General features: G+C 46.1%; 1 protein-coding gene across 1 annotated transcript in view; it reads right to left on the bottom strand.

Annotated features, from left to right (window-relative positions):
• DCHS2 (dachsous cadherin-related 2) overlaps nucleotides 1–17,777 on the bottom strand; it is a 344,197-nt gene extending 326,420 nt beyond the window's left edge. Inside the window, exon 1 of the mRNA XM_068990276.1 lies at nucleotides 15,771–17,777. Coding sequence (XP_068846377.1) covers nucleotides 15,771–17,777 — 2,007 coding nt within the window. The remainder of the gene's footprint in view (nucleotides 1–15,770) is intronic.
• Nucleotides 17,778–19,176: the final 1,399 nt, after the last annotated feature.

Raw genomic sequence — 19,176 nt, 5'->3', positions numbered from 1 at the left:
GAGAAGATCCACACACATCATCAGTGGGGCAATCTGAAATCTGTCTTTTTATGGGAAAATGGTAAACCCTGATATGAAGCTAACATCATGCATGGGCTTTTTATAATAAAAGGAAATTCAAAACAGAATTTCAAAGAAAGACAGTGTCCCATTGCATACACAGGGTAGGACTAGTATGCCCAGAGGGCACAGAGTCAAAAGGTAAAGGCAGCAAGATTAAACAATCAAGGTTAAGACATTTTTGTCCATTTGATGCAATATCCTATCATAACTGATCCAAGTTTGGTGTTGGAGTACAAAATGAAGCAGGGCAAAGGCTAACAGAGTTCTCCCAAAAGAACACACTGGGCATAGCAAATACTCTCTTCCAAAAACAAAAGAGACAACTCTACAAATGGACATCACCGAATCAGTTCAGTTCAGTTGCTCAGTCATATCCGACTCTTTGAGACCCCATGGACTACAGCATGCCAGGCTTACCTGTCTATCACCAACCCCCGGGGTCCGTTCACAATCATGTCCATCAAGTCAGTGATGCCATCCAACCATCTCATCCTCTGTCAGCCCTTTCTCCTCCCGCCTTCAATCTTTCCCAGAATCAGGGTCTTTTCCAACAAGGCAGTTCTTCACATCAGGTGGCCAAGTACTGAAGCTTCAGCTTCAGCATCAGTCCTTCCAATGAATATCCAGGACTTATTTCCTTTAGGATTGACTGGTTTGATCTCCTTGCAGTCCAAGGGACTCTGAAGAGGATTCTCCAGCACCACAGTTCAAAAGCATGAATTCTTTGGCGCTCAGTTTTCCTTATGGTCCAACTCTCACATTCATATATGACTACCAAAAAACCATAGCTTTCACTAGATGGACCTATGTTTGTAAAGTAATGTCTCTGCTTTTAATATGCTGTCTAGGTTGGCCATAGCTTTTCTTCCAGGAGCAAGCCTCTTTTAATTTCATGGCTGCAGTCACCATCCATAGTAATTTTGGAGCCCCAAAAAATAAAGTCTGTCCCTGTTTCCATTGTTTCCCTTTTTCTTTGCCATGAAATGATGGGACTGGATGCCATGATCTTCATTTTATGACCGTTGAGTTTTAAGCCAGGTTTTTCACTCTCCTTTGTGACTTTCATCAAGAGGCTCTTTAGTTCCTCTTCTGATTTTGGTATTGACATTACCAAATGGTCAACATCAAAATCAGATTGATTATAATTTTTGCAGCCAAAGATAGATAAGCTCTATACAGACAGCAAAAACAAGACCAGGAGCTGACTGTGGCTCAGATCATGAACTCCTTATTTCAAAATTCATATTTAATTGAAGAAAGTAGGGAAAGCCACTACACCATTCAGGTATGGGGTAAATCAAATGCCTTACAGTTACATAGTGGAAATGACAAATAGATTCAAAGGATTAGATCTGACAGACAGCGTTCCTGCAAAATGATGGACAGAGGTTCATAACACTGTACAGGAGGCAGATATCAAAACCATCCCCAAGAGAAAGAAACAGAAAAAGGCAAAATGAGGAGGCCTTACAAATAGCTGAGAAAAGAAGAGAAACTAAAGGCAAAGGAGAAAAGGAAAGATATATCCATCTGAATGCAGAGTTCCAAAGAATAACCTAGAGAGATGAGAGAGTCTTCCTAAGTGATCAATGCAAACAAAGAAGAAGAAAATGGGAAAGACTAGAGATGTCTTCAAGAAAGTCAGAGATAGCAAGGAACATTTCATGCAAAGATGGGCTCAATAAAGGACAGAAATATTATGGACCTAACAGTAGCAGAAGATATAAAGAAGAGGTAGCAAGAACACACAGAAGAACTATACAAAAAAAAAATCCTAATGACCCAGATAACCATGATGGTGTGACCACTCACCTAGAGCCAGACATCCTGAAGTGCAAAGTCAAGTGGGTCTTAGGAAGCATCACTATGAACAAAATTAGTGGAGGTGATAGAATTCCTATCAAGTGATTTCAAATCCTAAAAGATGATGTTGTGAAAGTGCTGCACTCAAAATGCCAGCAAATCCTGAAAACTCAGCAGTGGCCACAAGGACTGGAAAAGGTCAGTTTTCATTCCAATCCCAAAGAAAGGCAATGCCAAATGTTCAAACGACTGCACTATTGCGTTCATCTCACTCTAGCAAAGTAATGCTCAAAATTCTCCAAGCCAGGCTTCAGCAATACGTGAACTATGAACTTCCATATGTTCAAACTGGTTTTAGAAAAGGCAGAAGAGCCAGAGATCAAAATGCCAACATCCGTTGGATCACTGAAAAAGTGAGAGAGTTCTAGAAAAACATCTACTTCTGCTTTATTAACTACATCAAAGCATTTGACTGTGTGGATCACAACAAACAGAAAAATTCTTAGAGATGGGAATACTAGACCACCAGACCTGCCTCCTGAGAAATCCGTATGCAGGTCAAGAAGCAACTGTTAGTACTAGATATGGAAAAACAGACTGGTTCCAAATCAGGAAAGGAGTACGTCAAGGCTGTATATTGTCATCCTGCTTATTGAACTTATAGCAGAAGACATCATGTGAAATGCCAGGCCGGATGAAGCACAAGCTGGAATCAAGATTGCTGGGAGAAATATCAGTAACCTCTGATACACCAATGACACCATAATTCTGGCAGAAAGCGAAGAAGAACTAAAGATCTTCCTGAAGAAAGTAAAAGAGGAGAGTGAAAAAGTTGGTTTAAAACTCAGTATTCCGAAAAGTAAGATCATGGTATCCGGTCCCATCACTTCATGGCAAATAGACGGGGAAACAATGGAAACAGTGGCAGACTTTATTTTGGGGGGCCCCAAAATCACTGTCAAAGCCTTTGACTGTGTGGATCACAAGAAACTGGAAAATTCTGAAAGAGATGGGAATACCAGACGACCTGACCTGCCTCTTGAGAAATCTGTATGCAGGTCAGGAAGCAACAGTTAGAACTGGACATGGAACAACAGACTGATTCTAAATAGGAAAAGGAGTACGTCAAAGCTGTATATTGTCACCCTGCTTCTTTAACTTATATGCAGAGTACATCATGAGAAACGCTGGGCTGGAAGAAGCAGAAGCTGGAATCAAGATTGCCAGGAGAAATATCAATAACCTCAGATATGCAGATGACACCACCCTTAGGGCAGAAAGTGAAGAGGAACTAAATAGCCTCTTGATGAAAGTGAAAGAGGAAAGTGAAAAAGTTGGCTTCAAGCTCAACATTCAGAAAAGGAAGATCATGACATCTGGTCCCATCACTTCATGGCCAATAGATGGGGAAACAGTGGAAACAGTGTCAGACTTTATTTTTCTGGGCTCCAAAATCACTAAAGATGGTGATTGCAGCCATGAAATTAAAAGACTCTTACTCCTTGGAAGAAAAGTTATGACCAACCTAGATAGTATATTCAAAAGCAGAGACATTACTTTGCCAACTAAGGTCCGTCTATTCAAGGTTATGGTTTTTCCAGTGGTCATGTATGGATGTGAGAGTTGTACTGTGAAGAAAGCTGAGCGCCAAAGAATTGATGCTTTTGAACTGTGCTGTTGGACTTCAAGGAGATCCAACCAGTCAATCCTCAAGGAAATCATTCCTGAATATTCATTGCAAGGACTGATGCTGAAGCTGAAACTCCAATACTTTGGCAAATACGATGCAAAGAGCAGACTCATTGGAAAAGACCTTGATTCTGGGAAAGATTGAAGGTGGGAGAAGGGGACACAAAGGATGAAATGTTTCGATGGCATCACTGACTCAATGGACATGAGTTTGAGTAAACTCCAGCAGTTGGTAACAGACAGGGAAGCCTGGCCTGCTGTGGTCCATGGGGTCACAAAGAATCAGACAAAACTGAGTGACTGAGCTGAACTGAACTTCTTAGAAGAAAAGCCATGACAAACCTAGACAGTGTATTAAAAAGCAGAGACATTACTTTGCTGACAAAGGTCCATATAATCAGATCTACGGCTTTTCCAGTGGTCATGTATGGATGTGAGAGTTGGACTATAAAGAAAGCTGAGCACTGAAGAACTGATGCTTTTGAACTGTGGTGTTGGAGAAGACTCTTGAGAGTCTCTTGGACTGCAAAGAGATCCAACCAGTCCATTCTGAAGGAGATCAGCCCTGGGATTTCTTTGGAGGGAATGATGCTGAAGCTGAAACTCCAGTACTTTGGCCACCTCATGCGAAGAGTTGACTCATTGGAAAAGACTCTGATGCTGGGAGGGATTGGAGGCAGGAGGAGAAAGGGATGACAGAGGAGGAGATGGCTGGATGTCATCATTGACTCAATGGATGTGAGTTTGAGTGAACTCCAGGAGTTGGTGATAGACAGGGAGGCCTGGTGTGCTGTGATTCATGGGGTCGCAAAGAGTCAGACACGACTGAGTGACTGAACTGAACTGAACTGAAAATCACTGCAGATGGTGACTGCAGCCATGAAATTAAAAGACGCTTTCTCCGTGGAAGAAAAGCTATGACTGACCTAGACAGCATATTAAAAAGCAGAGACTCTACTTTGCCAACAAAGCTCCATATTGTCAAAAGTATGGTTTTTCCAGTGGTCATGTATGGCTGTGAGAGTTGGACCATAAAGAAAACTGAGTGCCGAAGAATTGATGCTTTTGAACTGTGGTGTTGGAGAAGACTCTTGAGATTCTCTTGGACTTCAAGGAGATCCAACCAGTCAATCCTCAAGGAAATCAGTCCTGAATATTCATTGCAAGGACTGATGCTGAAGCTGAAACTCCAATACTTTGGCCACCTGATGCGAAGAGCAGACTCATTGGAAAAGACCCTGATGCTGGGAGAGATTAAAGGTGGGAGAAGGGGACGCAAAGGATGAAATGTTTGGATGGCATCACTGACTCAATGGACATGAGTTTGAGTAAACTCCAGCAGTTGGTAATGGACAGGGAAGCCTGGCCTGCTGTGGTCCATGGGGTCGCAAAGAGTCAGACACAACTGAGTGACGGAGCTGAACTGAACTCCTTAGAAGAAAAGCCATGACAAACCTAGACAGTGTATTAAAAAGCAGATGTTTGGGGCTGGTGCACGGGGATGATCCAGAGAGACGATATGGGGTGGGAGGTGGGAGGGGGGTTCAGGATTGGGAACTCATGTACACCCGTGGCTGATTCATGTCAATGTATGGCAAAACCAATACAATATTGTAAAGCAAAATAAAGTAAAAATAAAAATAAATAAAGGTCATTGGAATTAGGTAATTTTAGATGATATTTTGAAACATATACATGTCAGCCAAAATTGATTTTATTGTACGGTAGATCACAAATAGTTCTATTGAAGATTTTTCTCTAAAGTAAAAATACTTACAATATATGTACATTATAGCAAAATTTAAAAAATTCTTTAATTAAAAAAAAAATCAGAGACAGTACTTTGCTGACAAAGGTCCATATAACCAGATCTATGGCTTTTCCAGTAGTCATGTATGGATGTAAGACTTGGACCATAAAGAATACTGAGTGCCGAAGGACTGCTGCTTTCAAACTGTAGTGTTGGAGAAGACTCTTGAGAGTCCCTTGGACAGCAAGGCAATCAAACCAGTCAATCCTAAAGGAAATCAGTGCTGAATATTCATTGGAAGGACTAATGCTGAAGCTCTAATACTTTGGTCATCCAATTTGAAGAGTTGACTCATTTGAAAAGACCCTAATGCTGGGAATGATTGAGGGCAGGAGGAGAAGGGGGCAACAGAGAATAAGACTGTTGGATGGCAGCACTGACTCAACTGGCATGAGTTTGAGCAACCCCAGGAGTCAGTGAAAGACAGGGCAGCCTGGCATGTTGTAGTCCATGGGGTTGCAAAGAATCAGACACAACTAAACGACTGAACAATGGCGATGTGATCTACTAGTTCCACTTCTGGTTATTCATCCAAAGAAAATGAAAACATTAATTCAGAAAGAAACACGTTCTTCTTTGTTCACTGCAAAACTATTTACAATAGCTGAGATACGGAAACACAGCAGGTGTCCAACAACAGATGGATACAAAATATGTAGCATATATGCATACATATATATACACTGTGTATATACATATACTGGAATATTGCTCTGCCATAAAAGGAATGAAATCTTGCCATTTGTGGCAACATGGATGGACCCAGAGGGTATTATGCTAAATTAAATATGTTAGAAAGAGAAAGACAAATACCATGTGATTTCACTTGTATGTATAATCCAAAAACCAAAGTAAAACAGGAACAGACCTGTAAGTACAGGGAACAAACTGGTAGTTGCCAAAGGGGAATGAGGTGGGGGGATTTGTGAAATAGGTAAAGGGGACTAACAGGTAAAAGCTTCCTGTTATAAAATAAATAAGTCTCAGGGATGTAATGTACACACAGGAAATACAGTTGATAATATTGTAACAACTTTGTATGATGGAGGATCGTAACTGGATTTATTGTGGTGATCATTTTGTAATGTATAAAAATATTGAATTGTTATGCTGAACACCTCAAAATAATATCATATTGTGTGTTAATTACAATTCGATACAAAAAAGACATCATTACTCTGTAGATCAGAATCATGCTCTGCACAGCTGAGCGGGGTCAGGCGATGACCCTGAGTTAAGGGTGGTACTTGGTACACCTGGGGTGAACCCCTGAGGACCCTTCACACCAGTCTTTGCCACAGCTGTCATCACATTGCCTAGTCTTTCTGAAACTTTCACAGCGGCGTTTTTGTGGAAAGGATGAGGGAGAAGAATAGCTATTGAAAGGTCATCTGAACCTTCCTTTAGGACAGGTGGGATTCTATAAACCCATAAGGGGATGTTGCAAGCTTCCAATGTAAGCAAAACAGATTTCTCCCTTCAGTATAAGACACATACATCTGACTGAAAATTGAAAATTTGAAATCTTTTCTGCTACTTTTTACATCTTTTCATGTGAGAGAATTTTATTTGAAATGTGATTTTTAATTAGCCTTCAGCATCCACTATATCCAGCAAAATAGTTGTCTTTTTCATTTCTATAAGTCTTCTTTACTAGCATATAATCATAAATAACACATATCCAGCACCTAATGTGAATAAAGCATTATTTTAAGCATATACATACTAATTCCTTACACACAAAAAACTCTATCAAGCTGAAGCCGTTATTATCCGTATTTCCCAGATGAGAACAAGAGGTGCAGTGCCCAAGGTCACATGGACAGTAAGTGACACTGAGGTTTAATCCAGGCGCACTGACCGCACAGTCTAGCTGTATCTTTCACCACTGCACCAAGCCTAATTATAGTCTTCAAAGCTAAGAACTTTTGACAGTGTAACATTAGTCATCTTTCTCTAGTTCTAGAATCAAGAACAAGACAAACTGCTGGCAAGTTATATGTTGAGTGTAGGTAGACATGCATCCAACAGATTCCAGGATATATCCCTCCTATGACTTCAGTTCAGTCGCTCAGTCGTGTCCGACTCTTTGCGACCCCATGAATCACAGCACGCCAGGCCTCCCTGTCCATCACCAACTCCCGGAGTTCACTCAGACTCACCTCCATCGAGTCCATGATGCCATCCAGCCATCTCATCCTCAGTCATCCCCTTCTCCTCCTGTCCTCAATCCCTCCCAGAATCAGAGTCTTTTCCAATGAGTCAGCTCTTCACATGAGGTGGCCAAAGTACTGGAGCTTCAGCTTTAGCATCATTCCTTCCAAAGAAATCCCAGGGTTGATCTCCTTCAGAATGGACTGGTTGGATCTCCTTGCAGTCCAAGGGACTCTCAAGGGTCTTCTCCAACACCGCAGTTCAAAAGCATCAATTCTTCAGCGCTCAGCCTTCTTCACAGTCCAACTCTCACATCCATACATGCCCACAGGAAAAACCATAGCCTTAACTAGACGGACCTTAGTCGGCAAAGTAATGTCTGCTTTTGAATATACTATCTAGGTTGGTCATAAGTTTTCTTCCAAGGAGTAAGCGTCTTTTAATTCCATGGCTGCAGTCACCATCTGCAGTGATTTTGGAGCCCAAAAAAATAAAGTCTGACACTGTTTCTACTGTTTCCCCATCTATTTCCCATGAAGTGATGGGACCAGATGGCACGATCTTCCTTTTCTGAATGTTGAGCTTTGAGCCAACTTGTTCACTCTCCTCTTTCACTTTCATCAAGAGGCTTTTTAGCTCCTCTTCACTTTCTGCTATAAGGGTGGTGTCATCTGCATATCTGAGGTTATTGATATTTCTCCTGGCAATCTTGATTCCAGCTTGTGTTTCTTCCAGTCCAGCGTTTCTCATTATGTACCCTGCATATAAGTTAAATAAGCAGGGTGACAATATACAGCCTTGACGTACTCCTTTTCCTATTTAGCATCAGTCTGTTGTTCTGTGTCCAGTTCTAACTGTTGCTTCCTGACCTGCATACAGATTTCTCAAGAGGCAGGTCAGGTGGTCTGGTATTCCCATCTCTTTCAGAATTTTCCACAGTTTCTTGTGATCCACACACTCAAAGGCTTTGGCATAGTCAATAAAGCAGAAATAGATGTTTTTCTGGAACTCTCTTGCTTTTTCCATGATCCAGTGGATGGTGGCAATTTGATCTCTGGTTCCTCTGCCTTTTCTAAAACCAGCTTGAACATCAGGGAGTTCACAGTTCATGTATTGTTGAAGCCTGGCTTGGAGAATTTTGAGCATTACTTTGCTAGCATGTGAGATGAGTGCAATTGTACGGTAATTTGACCATTCTTTGGCATTGCCTTTCTTTTGGATTGGAATGAAAACTGACCTTTTCCAGTCCTGTGGCCACTGCTCAATTTTCCAAATTCATTGCTGCATATTGAGTGCAGCACTTTCACAGCATCATCTTTCAGGATTTGAAACAGCTCAACTGGAATTCCATCACCTCCACTAGCTTTGTTCATAGTGATGCTTTCTAAGGCCCACTTGACTTCACATTCCAAGATGTCTGGCTCTAGATTAGTGGTCACACCATCATGATTATCTGGGTCACGAAGATCTTTTTTGTACAGTTTTTCTGTGTATTCTTGCCACCTCTTCTTAATACCTTCGCTTCTGTTAGGTCCAGACCATTTCTGTCCTTTATCGAGCCCATATTTGCATGAAACGTTCCCTTGGTATCTCTAATTTTCTTGAAGAGATCTCTAGTCCTTCCCCTTCTGTTGTTTTCCTCTATTTCTTTGCATTGATCGCTGAGGAAGGCTTTCTTATCTCTTCTTGCTATTCTTTGGAACCCTGCATTCAGATGCTTATAACTTTCCTTTTCTCCTTGACTTTTCGCTTCTCTCCTTTTCACATCTATTTGTAAGGCCTCCCCAGACAGCCATTGTGCTTTTTTGCATTTCTTTTCCATGGGGATGGTCTTGATCTCTGTCTCCTGTACAATGTCACGAACCTCATTCCATAGTTCATCAGGCACTCTATCTATCAGATCTAGGCCCTTATATCTATTTGTCACTTCCACTGTATAATCATAAGGGATTTGATTTAGGTCATACCTGAATGGTCTAGCGGTTTTCCCTACTTTCTTCAATTTGAGTCTGAATTTGGTAATAAGGAGTTCATGATCTGAGCCACAGTCAGCTCCCAGTCTTGTTTTTTTGACTGTATGGAGCTTCTCCATCTTTGGCTGCAAAGAATATAATCAATCTGCTTTCGGTGTTGACCATCTGGTGATGTCCATGTGTAGAGTCTTCTCTTGTGTTGTTGCAAGAGGGTGTTTGCTATGACAAGTGCATTTTCTTGGCGAAACTCTATTAGTCTTTGCCCTGCTTCATTCCGCATCCCAAACAAATTATATAATCATCTTTCTCAAGAAGGAAAAGAGGAAAGGAAGTGAAGCCAGCTTACTGATCTTGTGCAGCAGCTTGATGGGAACAAGGAGAGGAAGGGTACCAAAATGAAGTTGCAGAGAAATCTAGAGCCTATCTCCAGCACCTAAAACAGATCCTCGAGAACTTCCCTGGCAGTCCAGGGGCTAAGAGTTTGCCTGCCAATCAGCGTACATGGTTTTGATCCCTGTTCTGGGAAGATTCCACATGTCATGGAGCAACTAAACCCTCGTACTGCAACTGCTGACGCCCACATGCCTGGAGCCCATGCTCCACAACTAGGGAAGCCACCACAATGAGAAGCCCACCACAGCCAGAGAGGAGTCCTTGCTCACCACAACTAGAGGAAGCCGGTGTGCAGCAATCAAGACCCAGCACAGGCATAAATAAACAATAAAATAATAAATCAAGCTATCAAAGCAAAGCCGAGGCACACACAGTACATGCAGGAACTGTAACGTAAGGCCAGCAGAAGAGAGATAATCAGAGTAGAAGACAGCTTGCAGGTAATCCAGACACATCCTGAGATGGGCGCAAATGACCACTGGGGAAATCTCATACACTTTCAGTGCATGTGCACAGATAGGTCAGGTCCAGTCACAAGAGCAGGAATAAGATAGTTATACACAGTAATAAATTCTATGACCATCAAAGCTGGCACACAGGACGTACGTACATAAACTTCTATGTAAGATAAGCAGTAAGAGTAAGTCTGTATTAAGGTGAGGGATAAACAAGGCAATTCAGACCATAAAATTCCAAAGGGTCGATAATACATGCAGAAAATTAACTTTACAATAAAGTTAACAGACACGCAAATAAAATATCAAGAAAGTAAAAACCTTGACTAGCTGTAACCCTGGCTAGTAATTCTTTTTATTATGGTCTTCAACACAATTTAACAGAAGTATTGATCTTCTAGTATATGTGATTGAGGACACTAGGAATTACAAGGACTCAAATGCCATTAAATTGCAACTGCACAAGGTAATCGCGATCCATCATCTTACTAACACAGGTAAACAACTGCAGTACCATAAGGAACATCAAGAAAAGAGCTGGTCAGAACAAGGAAATGTTTAGAGGAAGGAAGTGGCGTTTGAGATACACGTAAAATCTCTCCAGTGAAAAGGACGGGCAAGGGAAGACAGGGAATGATGTGGACAGAACTAGGGTGGTGACAATGGGTATAAGTGAAAGGACCAAAGTAAGAAACACTGCAGCCCTTGGCAGCTAGTGTGGTCAGATTTGGGGAGAAATCAAAGGTGAGAAGAAACATCTTCCTTTATAGAGTATCTTAATCCCAGACTGGCACTAGGGCAGCCTCTTGAAAGAAGACCTCACACTGTTCCTAAGAACCACCTACCTCAGCATCCCTTGCCATCATCACCACCCAGGCTTCAGGAGAGGGGCTGCAAGCCCTGGACACTCTGACTAAAGCTAACTAATAACCCTTCCCTTAAATCATTGCACCCCCAGCAGTGTTTTATGTTCTCCACTTTTACCTCCACAGTACAGCTGAGACAAAACCAACATATTTGGAAAGAATTTACTAAAGGCTGATAGTGAAGTTGCTCAGTCGTGTCTGACTCTTTGCGACCCCGTGGACTGTAGCCTACTATACTCCTCTGTCCATGGGATTTTGCAGGCAAGAGTACCGGAGTGGGTTGCCATAGGGGCTGATAAAGGGGAAGAAACCCCTAAGATATAATGAATCAGAAACAAGATAGAGGTTAGCCCCCTCACCCATAGAGCACAGTTGGCATCAGGCCTTCCCATCTCCCACATCTTCCCAGATGGCAGATACTGTGTTTAATGACTGGGCACCCCTCAGAGTCAGGCTCCTCAGAGTCAGCCCAAAGTCAAACACATGAGCACAGCCTGTGCTGTCTCCCATGCCCCACTGTGTAATCTACTTTTTACCTAGTCAATTAATTAGTCAACTATATGAGACCTGATCTTGTTCTTCACCCTTATAATTCTCAACAATGAAAACCACAGCCACTCCAACAAACAGCAAAACACATACCCCACACACATACCAAATGCATAAACACAACCAGAGAAAGGATCCATCAAAAAATATAGAAAGTGTTTAAAAGGAGCTGATTAATGAAGACAAGGGTGGGGGGAGTGAGAAAGAAAGAGTCAAAGGAAAATGACCTTGGTTTGTGAAGTGGTAGATTTTGAAAAGTCTAAAATATATCCAGGCAGAGAGAGATACAAAAGAGATTTTTAAAAAATGAGGTGTGTGTGTGTGTTGCTCAGTCGTGTCTCTTTGGGAACCCATGGTCTGTCCATGGAATTCTCTAGGCAAGAATACTGGAGTGGGTTGTCATTCCCTTCTCCCAGAGATCTTCCCAACCCAGGGACTGGCTTGAACTGGGGTCTCCTGCATTGCAGGCAGATTCTTTACCATCTGAGCTACAGTTAATAAAGGAGGTTAACGTTAGAGATGCTAAAAAAAAAAAAATTGTAGTTCTGGGAATGTTTAAGTAGAAAATGTAAAAAAAAGAGGCAAGGGAGAGGAAGAAAGCTTTGGGAATGCCTCTATCACACTGAGTAGGGGACACAAGAGGAAAAACAGAATTGACAAGAGGGAGACCCGGAGGATGTAAATGAGACAGGAGGTGGTAAAGAAGACACACTCAAGAAAGAGGAAGTGGGCAGCTTTAGAGAATGAGACAGGTTAAACTAAGCAAGCCCACTGGATAGAAAGTAAAGAACACAGCTGCTTTTGGAGTGGCAGAATTTAGCACAGTGGTAGGGGAGATCAGAACCTGGGCAAAGGTGATCAGCAAGAAGGGGTGGGGCATATGCCTTCACTTGGAGGAAAAAAGGAGATGGGATATGAAGAAATTAGGACTCTACACTTGGCTGGTACTGAGAACCCACCCATTATACTCACTGCTGCCTGTCCAGCACCAAGACCTATTCTTGGAATAGGTACCCAAGAAATACTGTTCATGGAATGTTGCTTATTCAGTGAATGCTGTTGTTTGATTAAGAAAATGAATTAGTCAATGAATACAATACTAATACTTGAGGAAGGACAAAAGAATAATCTTGCTATGGCACTCATGTGATTCAGGTATGAAGGCTGCAGTTACACTGTCTGAAGATCTAGTTGCAAGATAAAAGCTGTTGATGCAGTTCTCACCTGTTGAATTTACACTGGGACAGAGAGTGTCAGTCCCACCAGGGAGAGAGGCTGAAGTCAGTCTCTTTGACAAGTCATCTGAAGAAAAAGGGAGTTTTTCAGTACTGGACATTAGAACTCAGAGGAAAACACCAGGACAATTGCAGAGTAGAAATCCCTCCCTGCTGTGAGCATGAAAGCATCAAGACATGCTGAAAGGAGATCCCGGGGGGCATGGGGTAGGGGGGGCGGGGCAGGCTGTCAAGAAGGGGCTCTCCATGTGGAGGGCAGTGGAGAGCAAGGAACTGAAAACCCAGATGAGTGTCCTCAGAGCTGGGAAAACCCTTTTAGGCTAGAGGACACCCAACTCAGGCTACTGGTTCTTGTCCTCTGTGTTAAATCTGTTTGTTCTGACCCATACTTAAAGTCTTTGGAAAGTTCCTGTCTGGGTCTGAGACTATGGAAGGATTCAGTCAGCACTGGTGACCCTAAATGGCAGTAAGCAGAAAAAGCCTAGGGATTCGTGCTCCAGACTAACCACCAAGACATCTTGAAGGTTCTGAGTTTATTTTATTAGGTGACATGGTATTCCCTTACAGGGAATCCAAGAAAGGATTTTTTTTTTTTTTCTCCTGTTGCTTCTCATTGTGTTTTTCCTTTGATTCTGACCAAGGAGAGCTGAGCAGTTCTGACATCTGAGAACTGTGGAGGACAGCAGAAAGGTTTGGTTGTAAGCACCAAGATGATGCAATTAAACAAAGCCCCAGGAGAGAGGAGAGGCCATGAGGTCCAGAGAGCTGAGAAGGCTTGTTTTTGAAAAGTAGTGCAAAGAAACATCGAGAGCAAAGAGATGGCGAGCAAACAGAGGACAGGTGAGAAGCCGAGGGGACAGAGTCAGCCAGAGAGCTGATGCAGTGCAGAAAGTTCACACAGCTGCTGCAGCGAGGCTGCCAGAGCGCTGCGGATAAGCCTCTGTAATCTACAGGGCCTGGACTGTTGGAATTTCTAGAAACTCTAATCAGCACCATTTAATACTATCAATACCTACAGCAATACTTGGTAACCTGAAGGTTTTTTTTTTTTCTTTTTGATTGAAGATGCAATCTTACACTTGAGCCAAGTTGAGTTCACCATAATGGATGCATATCCACATATTAAATCATAATAATGGGATAAACTCACACCTCATGGCACAGTCATCTCACAATTTTAAAAAGTTCTAGTCAAAGGAATTACAATTAATCCACCCTGTTTATTTTCCTTCAAATAGAGTCAAGTTGTACTGTTTTGTACCAAGACCTTTAAGCTCTTTCAGATGAAAGAAATCTTAGAAATTATCTAGTCCAACCTCTCCATGCCAATTACCTCAGTTTTTTACATCTGTGGCAGACCCAATCAGTCCCCACCGGCAGCCTTGTGGCCCTCTCTGTTTCTCAGCCACCTTTGTGGTACACCATATAGCTAGGCTCTGACCAGCAGGACACTGATGGACATCCCCAGACCTGGCCCTACCTTGGATGGAGAAGGACCAGCCAACCCTCATCGTATCAGACTCTGCTTGAGATGTAAATAAACTTCCATCGGCATTCACAGATCTATCTCTTTCAGCAGCAAGCATTAATTGATTTTCAAGCCTTCTTTTAATTACCTAGCAACTAATGAGTTGCCAATCATGCCAGAGAAAGTGGCAGAGATTATTATCTATACCACTTACCTAAGATACAAAGGATTAAAAAAAGACAGCAAACCAGTCAGGTAACTCATGTTTAAAATGTAGTGGCATCTTAAATTATCCAAAGGTTATTGAGACATGACTTATAAGGCTTTAGCCTCACCCTCTAAGAACCAAGAAATAACCTACAGAGGTCTTAAAACAACCCAGCCTGAGAGCTAAATGGCACTTTACAGCTTTGATCACTAGTTAGGCTCTCAGGCTCAAGTTATTCACTCAGATCATCTTGGTGTAAACAAAACAGTCTTGGAAATCCAGTTTGTTATCTCACATCAGATAACTTCAGATAACTACTAGAAAATTGGAAGCCATAAGAATTACTGCGAGAAGGGTACATATTACACATTCTGAGATCCATTTGTAAAGGATATCACTGATTTTATAAAGGATGAAGGATATCACCGATTTTATAAAGGATGATTGACACTTGCCCCTCCTCAAAGTCTTGAAGACATCATTGGAGGTCTGGTAAAACTGGTAAAAATGTCTTGGTATCCTCAACTAGTTCTTGTAAGTTTCCAAAAAAGGTAGGACAATGTGCAATAAGTCTCTGTAAATGGTTACTCAAAAGAGTTTCAGTGTTTAAGGCCACACACTTGCTTATTTGAAAAACTGACATGTGAGGGCCACCTTACGCCCCCAATGTGCACATGATGGTGTTCAAATACACACGACACTGCCATCTGCACACTGTTCAGAAGCAAAACTGAGAATCGGTGGCTTCTCGCAAACCAATTTGGGTGCTCAGATCCAGACAGAGGGAAATCAGAATTCCATAGGCAAAATCAAGATTCAAATATCATGTGAAGCAGAAAAGATCTTAAGTGACCATTCAGCTCAAGCCCCAGCAGAAGGGCTAGATGCCAGGAGGGCACCCATTCATCTCCCTGCAGAGCAGGAACCAGAGCCCATAACCTCTGCTTTCTGAGCCTGAGTATAACTATCCACACCACACACCACACACCCACACACCCACACACCCACACACCCACACACCCACACCCACATCCCCTTTCTGAACTTTGAGCTTCTCCATCCCTTCCCAGGCCTCCCCTTGATCCGCAGGCCTGATGCGCTCACCTGCAGAAAGCAGTGCCCAACTGGGGCGTGCTCTGGAAGCGTGGCGTTGTACACCTGCTTCAGGAAAACGGGCTCGTTGTCATTCACGTCGTCCACGGCGATGCTCACCAGGCAGGTGGCCGAGAGCGGGGGCTCTCCAAGGTCGTGGGCCACCACTCTCAGTTCTACGGCCTCCTGCGCCTCTCGGTCCAGGCTCCGGGTGGTGCTGATCACACCACTCTCGGGATCAATGCTAAAGGATGGTCCGCACTCAGCGGGGGGCCTCGGAGCCTCTGGGTTGCAGAGTGCGGGGAGGGGGAGCAGCGCGTAGCGCAGCCTGGCATGGTCCGTGCCAGGCTCATCTGCGTCTGAGGCGCTGACGCACAAGACCGTGGTGCCGGGAGCCGCGGCCTCGGATACCGAGGCCCAGTAATGCTCCTGGCTGAAGAGAGGTGGCTGATCATTGAGGTCAGCAACCCGGAGCAGCAGAGTCTCCTCGGTGCTCAGCGGCGGGGATCCCGCATCTGTGGCCACCAGTCGCAAATCATACAGGTCTCGGCTCTCCCTATCTAGGGGCCCCTCGACGCAAAGGAAAAATACTCCTGGGGAGCCTCCGGACCGCAGCACAAAGGCTCCCTCACCGCCCTCCAAGGTCAGAGAGACGCTCCCGACTCCGAGGCCTCCACTGAGCTCCCCGGCGGCCTCCCCTTCCTTCTCTGGGTCACCTTCCGCGTCTGACACCGAGACCCGAGCCACATAGTCGCCGACTCGAGCGCCCTCGAAGACGCGCGCGGCGCCTCCTTCGGTGAGGAAGAGTAGATGAATGGCGGGCGGGTTGTCATTCACGTCCAGCACCGCGATGGACACGCGCACGGTGGCGACCTCGGGCTCGGCGCCTCCGTCGCGGGCCTCCACCACCAGCTGGTGCCAGGCCTGCGCCTCGCGGTCCAGCGGCCTGTGCACCCGCACCACCCCGCTCAGCTCCTCCACCACGAAGTAGGCCGCGTCGCCCAGCGTCCCGCCGCTACCACCCGCCCCGGGAGCCTGCCGGGAGCGGATGCTGTAGCGCACGTGCCCGTTGGGCCCCAGGTCACGGTCGGTGGCGCGCACGCGACAGACCTCGGTGCCGGGCCTAGCGTCCTCGCGAACCGCGGCGCGGTACTCGCTCTCCTCGAAGACCGGAGGATTGTCGTTCTCATCCAGCACGCGCAGTTCCACTCGCAGGCGGCCGGTGCGCCGCGGGCGACCACCGTCCCAAGCCTCAATCTGCAGCTCGTGTACCGCCACCGCCTCTCGGTCCAAGCGCCGAAGCAGCACCACGTCTAGGGGCTCAAGGGGCGACGAGGACGGTGGCGACCCCGGGGCCCCGTAGCGCAATTGGAAGGAAGGTCCTGCGGGGTCCTCAGACAGGTTGGACGGTTGCACCAAGGTGTAGCCCTGTATGCTGAAAAGCCCAGCGTCTGGGTCTCGGGCGCCTGGCAGGCGGAAGGCGGTACCTGGTGGGCTGAGCTCGGAGACGTTGAGTTGCAGGAAGTCCAGAGGAAAGCGGGGCGAGTGGTCATTCACGTCGTTGACTTGGATCTCCACCTGCACCACCGCGCCCAGCAGCGTGGCGGCCACGAAGCTGTAGTGGTCGCGCCGCTCGCGGTCCAGGCGCCGAGCCGTGCGGATAATGCCTGTGTCCGGGTGCACTTGGAAGTCGTCCAGCAGCGGAGAGTCATCGGAATCCTCAGACAGAAAGAAGCCGCCCCCCTGCTGCTGCTGCTGCGTGGCCGGCAGCCCCGCGCGGATGTCGCCGACCAGAGTGTCTGGAGGAAGGCCCTCGTCCACGGAAAGGCTGAGGTTGAACACCTGGGCAGACGAGCCCGAGGCCGCCCACAGCCACGCGTGCACGCAGAGCCCGAGCAGGAAACGCTGCGCCCCGGCGCCGCCGCCCTGCCGCCTGCGGGGTGACCCTCCGCTTCCAGGGAGCAAGAGGCGCTTCCAGGCTGGACGCCCTTCACCCATCCTCCGCCCTGAAGGGCTCATGTCTCCGCCAGCTCCTTGGGAAGGCTCCCGGGTAACTGCTAGCTTGTGGCGGAGTGGCAGAAAAATCCAGGAGCCTCTTCGGTGTCTGAGCCAAAGAAGAAAAGACTTTGTTTGGCAAACAAACCGACAGTCGCAGGAGTTCCCGTGGTTACATCTGCAACTGGTGGAGACGTCCTCCCGCAGCTCGCGCAGACAGGCCGGGAGAGCTCGAGCCGCTTCCGCCGCTGTCAGCCACCTTTCGAGCCCCTGGATCGCTTTACACGAGTCTCATCTCTTTTTTCTCTCTCCTTTTATTCCTTTGACATCTGTTCCTTGTTCGGCTCGGCTGGTTGTTTCCCCCTGGTAAAGTCAGGTGCATTATTTCCTTTGCCAAAAAGGGTGAAATTATTTAAAGCGCGCACACACGGGGAAGCTGGGGATCGGGCCGGGGAAGAGGGTAAGGTAAGGGCGGGAGGTCGCGGGGCCGGAGCGGGAGGGAGGAAGGGAGAGGCGGCTTCGACTGCAGCGCAGTCAGCGGCTCTGGGGCGGCCGCGCCCGCCGCGTCTCGGGGCGCCGTGGACCGCGCGCCTCCCCCCGGTTCTCCTCCGCGCGTCGTGACGCGGCCGCACACTGGGGCGAACTCCCACCTGCGAGGCGCAGCTGCAGCTGGGCACGTTCCTGGTCAGGCTGGGGGCGGAGGAGAGGAGAGAAAACGTGAGAGGAGCCGGAGATGGGGACCGTGGGGCGCGTGGGGATCGCGCAGGCTGGGCTAGGCGTGAAAGTGGCTAGGGGTGGGGAAGGTGAGCGGGCAGCCCTCCGCGCCGCTCCATCCCTGAGACTGGCTCTGCAGCGGGCCTGACGCTGGGGAGCTCCTGCCGAGCGGAGAGGGCGGGGGGTTATCATTACACTGGAGAGCCAAACTTGTGTTCTCCATGTGGCGAGAAAGACTCGTCCCCAGCGGAAGGACAGATGGAGTCAAAGGCCGATGCACAGCTGGGGCCGGAATGACTGCAAGGGGGGAGAAGGCGGAACTTGGAAAAAACCTTCGAGAAACCCGGAGAAATCTGTGACACATGGTACAAACCAAGCTTTATTATGCCGCGCTACCCCTCGGCTTGACGTGTGAGCGACTTATCACTCCCCTCTGCTGCCGGCAATGACGACAATAGATTCGGCTTGCGAACACTTTTTATGCATTCAGCGCCATCACAACACTTCCAGGATGGTTTACGATGCTGATTTATGGGCAGAAAGACGGGGTAGCAGAGGCCATCACCTTCCCAAGCTCCACCATCGCCGCTGAGCAGGGAAGTTTGCAGGCGAAGCAACTACTGACCACTTTCAAAACAGCTTGTGTCTGAGCCGGAGATTATCAATGAATTGCCATAGTCGCGAGTTTCCCTTCAATTATCCGTAATAA

The sequence above is a fragment of the Capricornis sumatraensis genome, chromosome 17 (assembly GCF_032405125.1).
Source record: "Capricornis sumatraensis isolate serow.1 chromosome 17, serow.2, whole genome shotgun sequence".
NCBI classification, from domain to species: Eukaryota; Metazoa; Chordata; class Mammalia; order Artiodactyla; family Bovidae; genus Capricornis; species Capricornis sumatraensis.
Note: the sequence above shows the minus strand (reverse complement) of the source record. Positions and strands in the feature narration are given on the sequence as shown.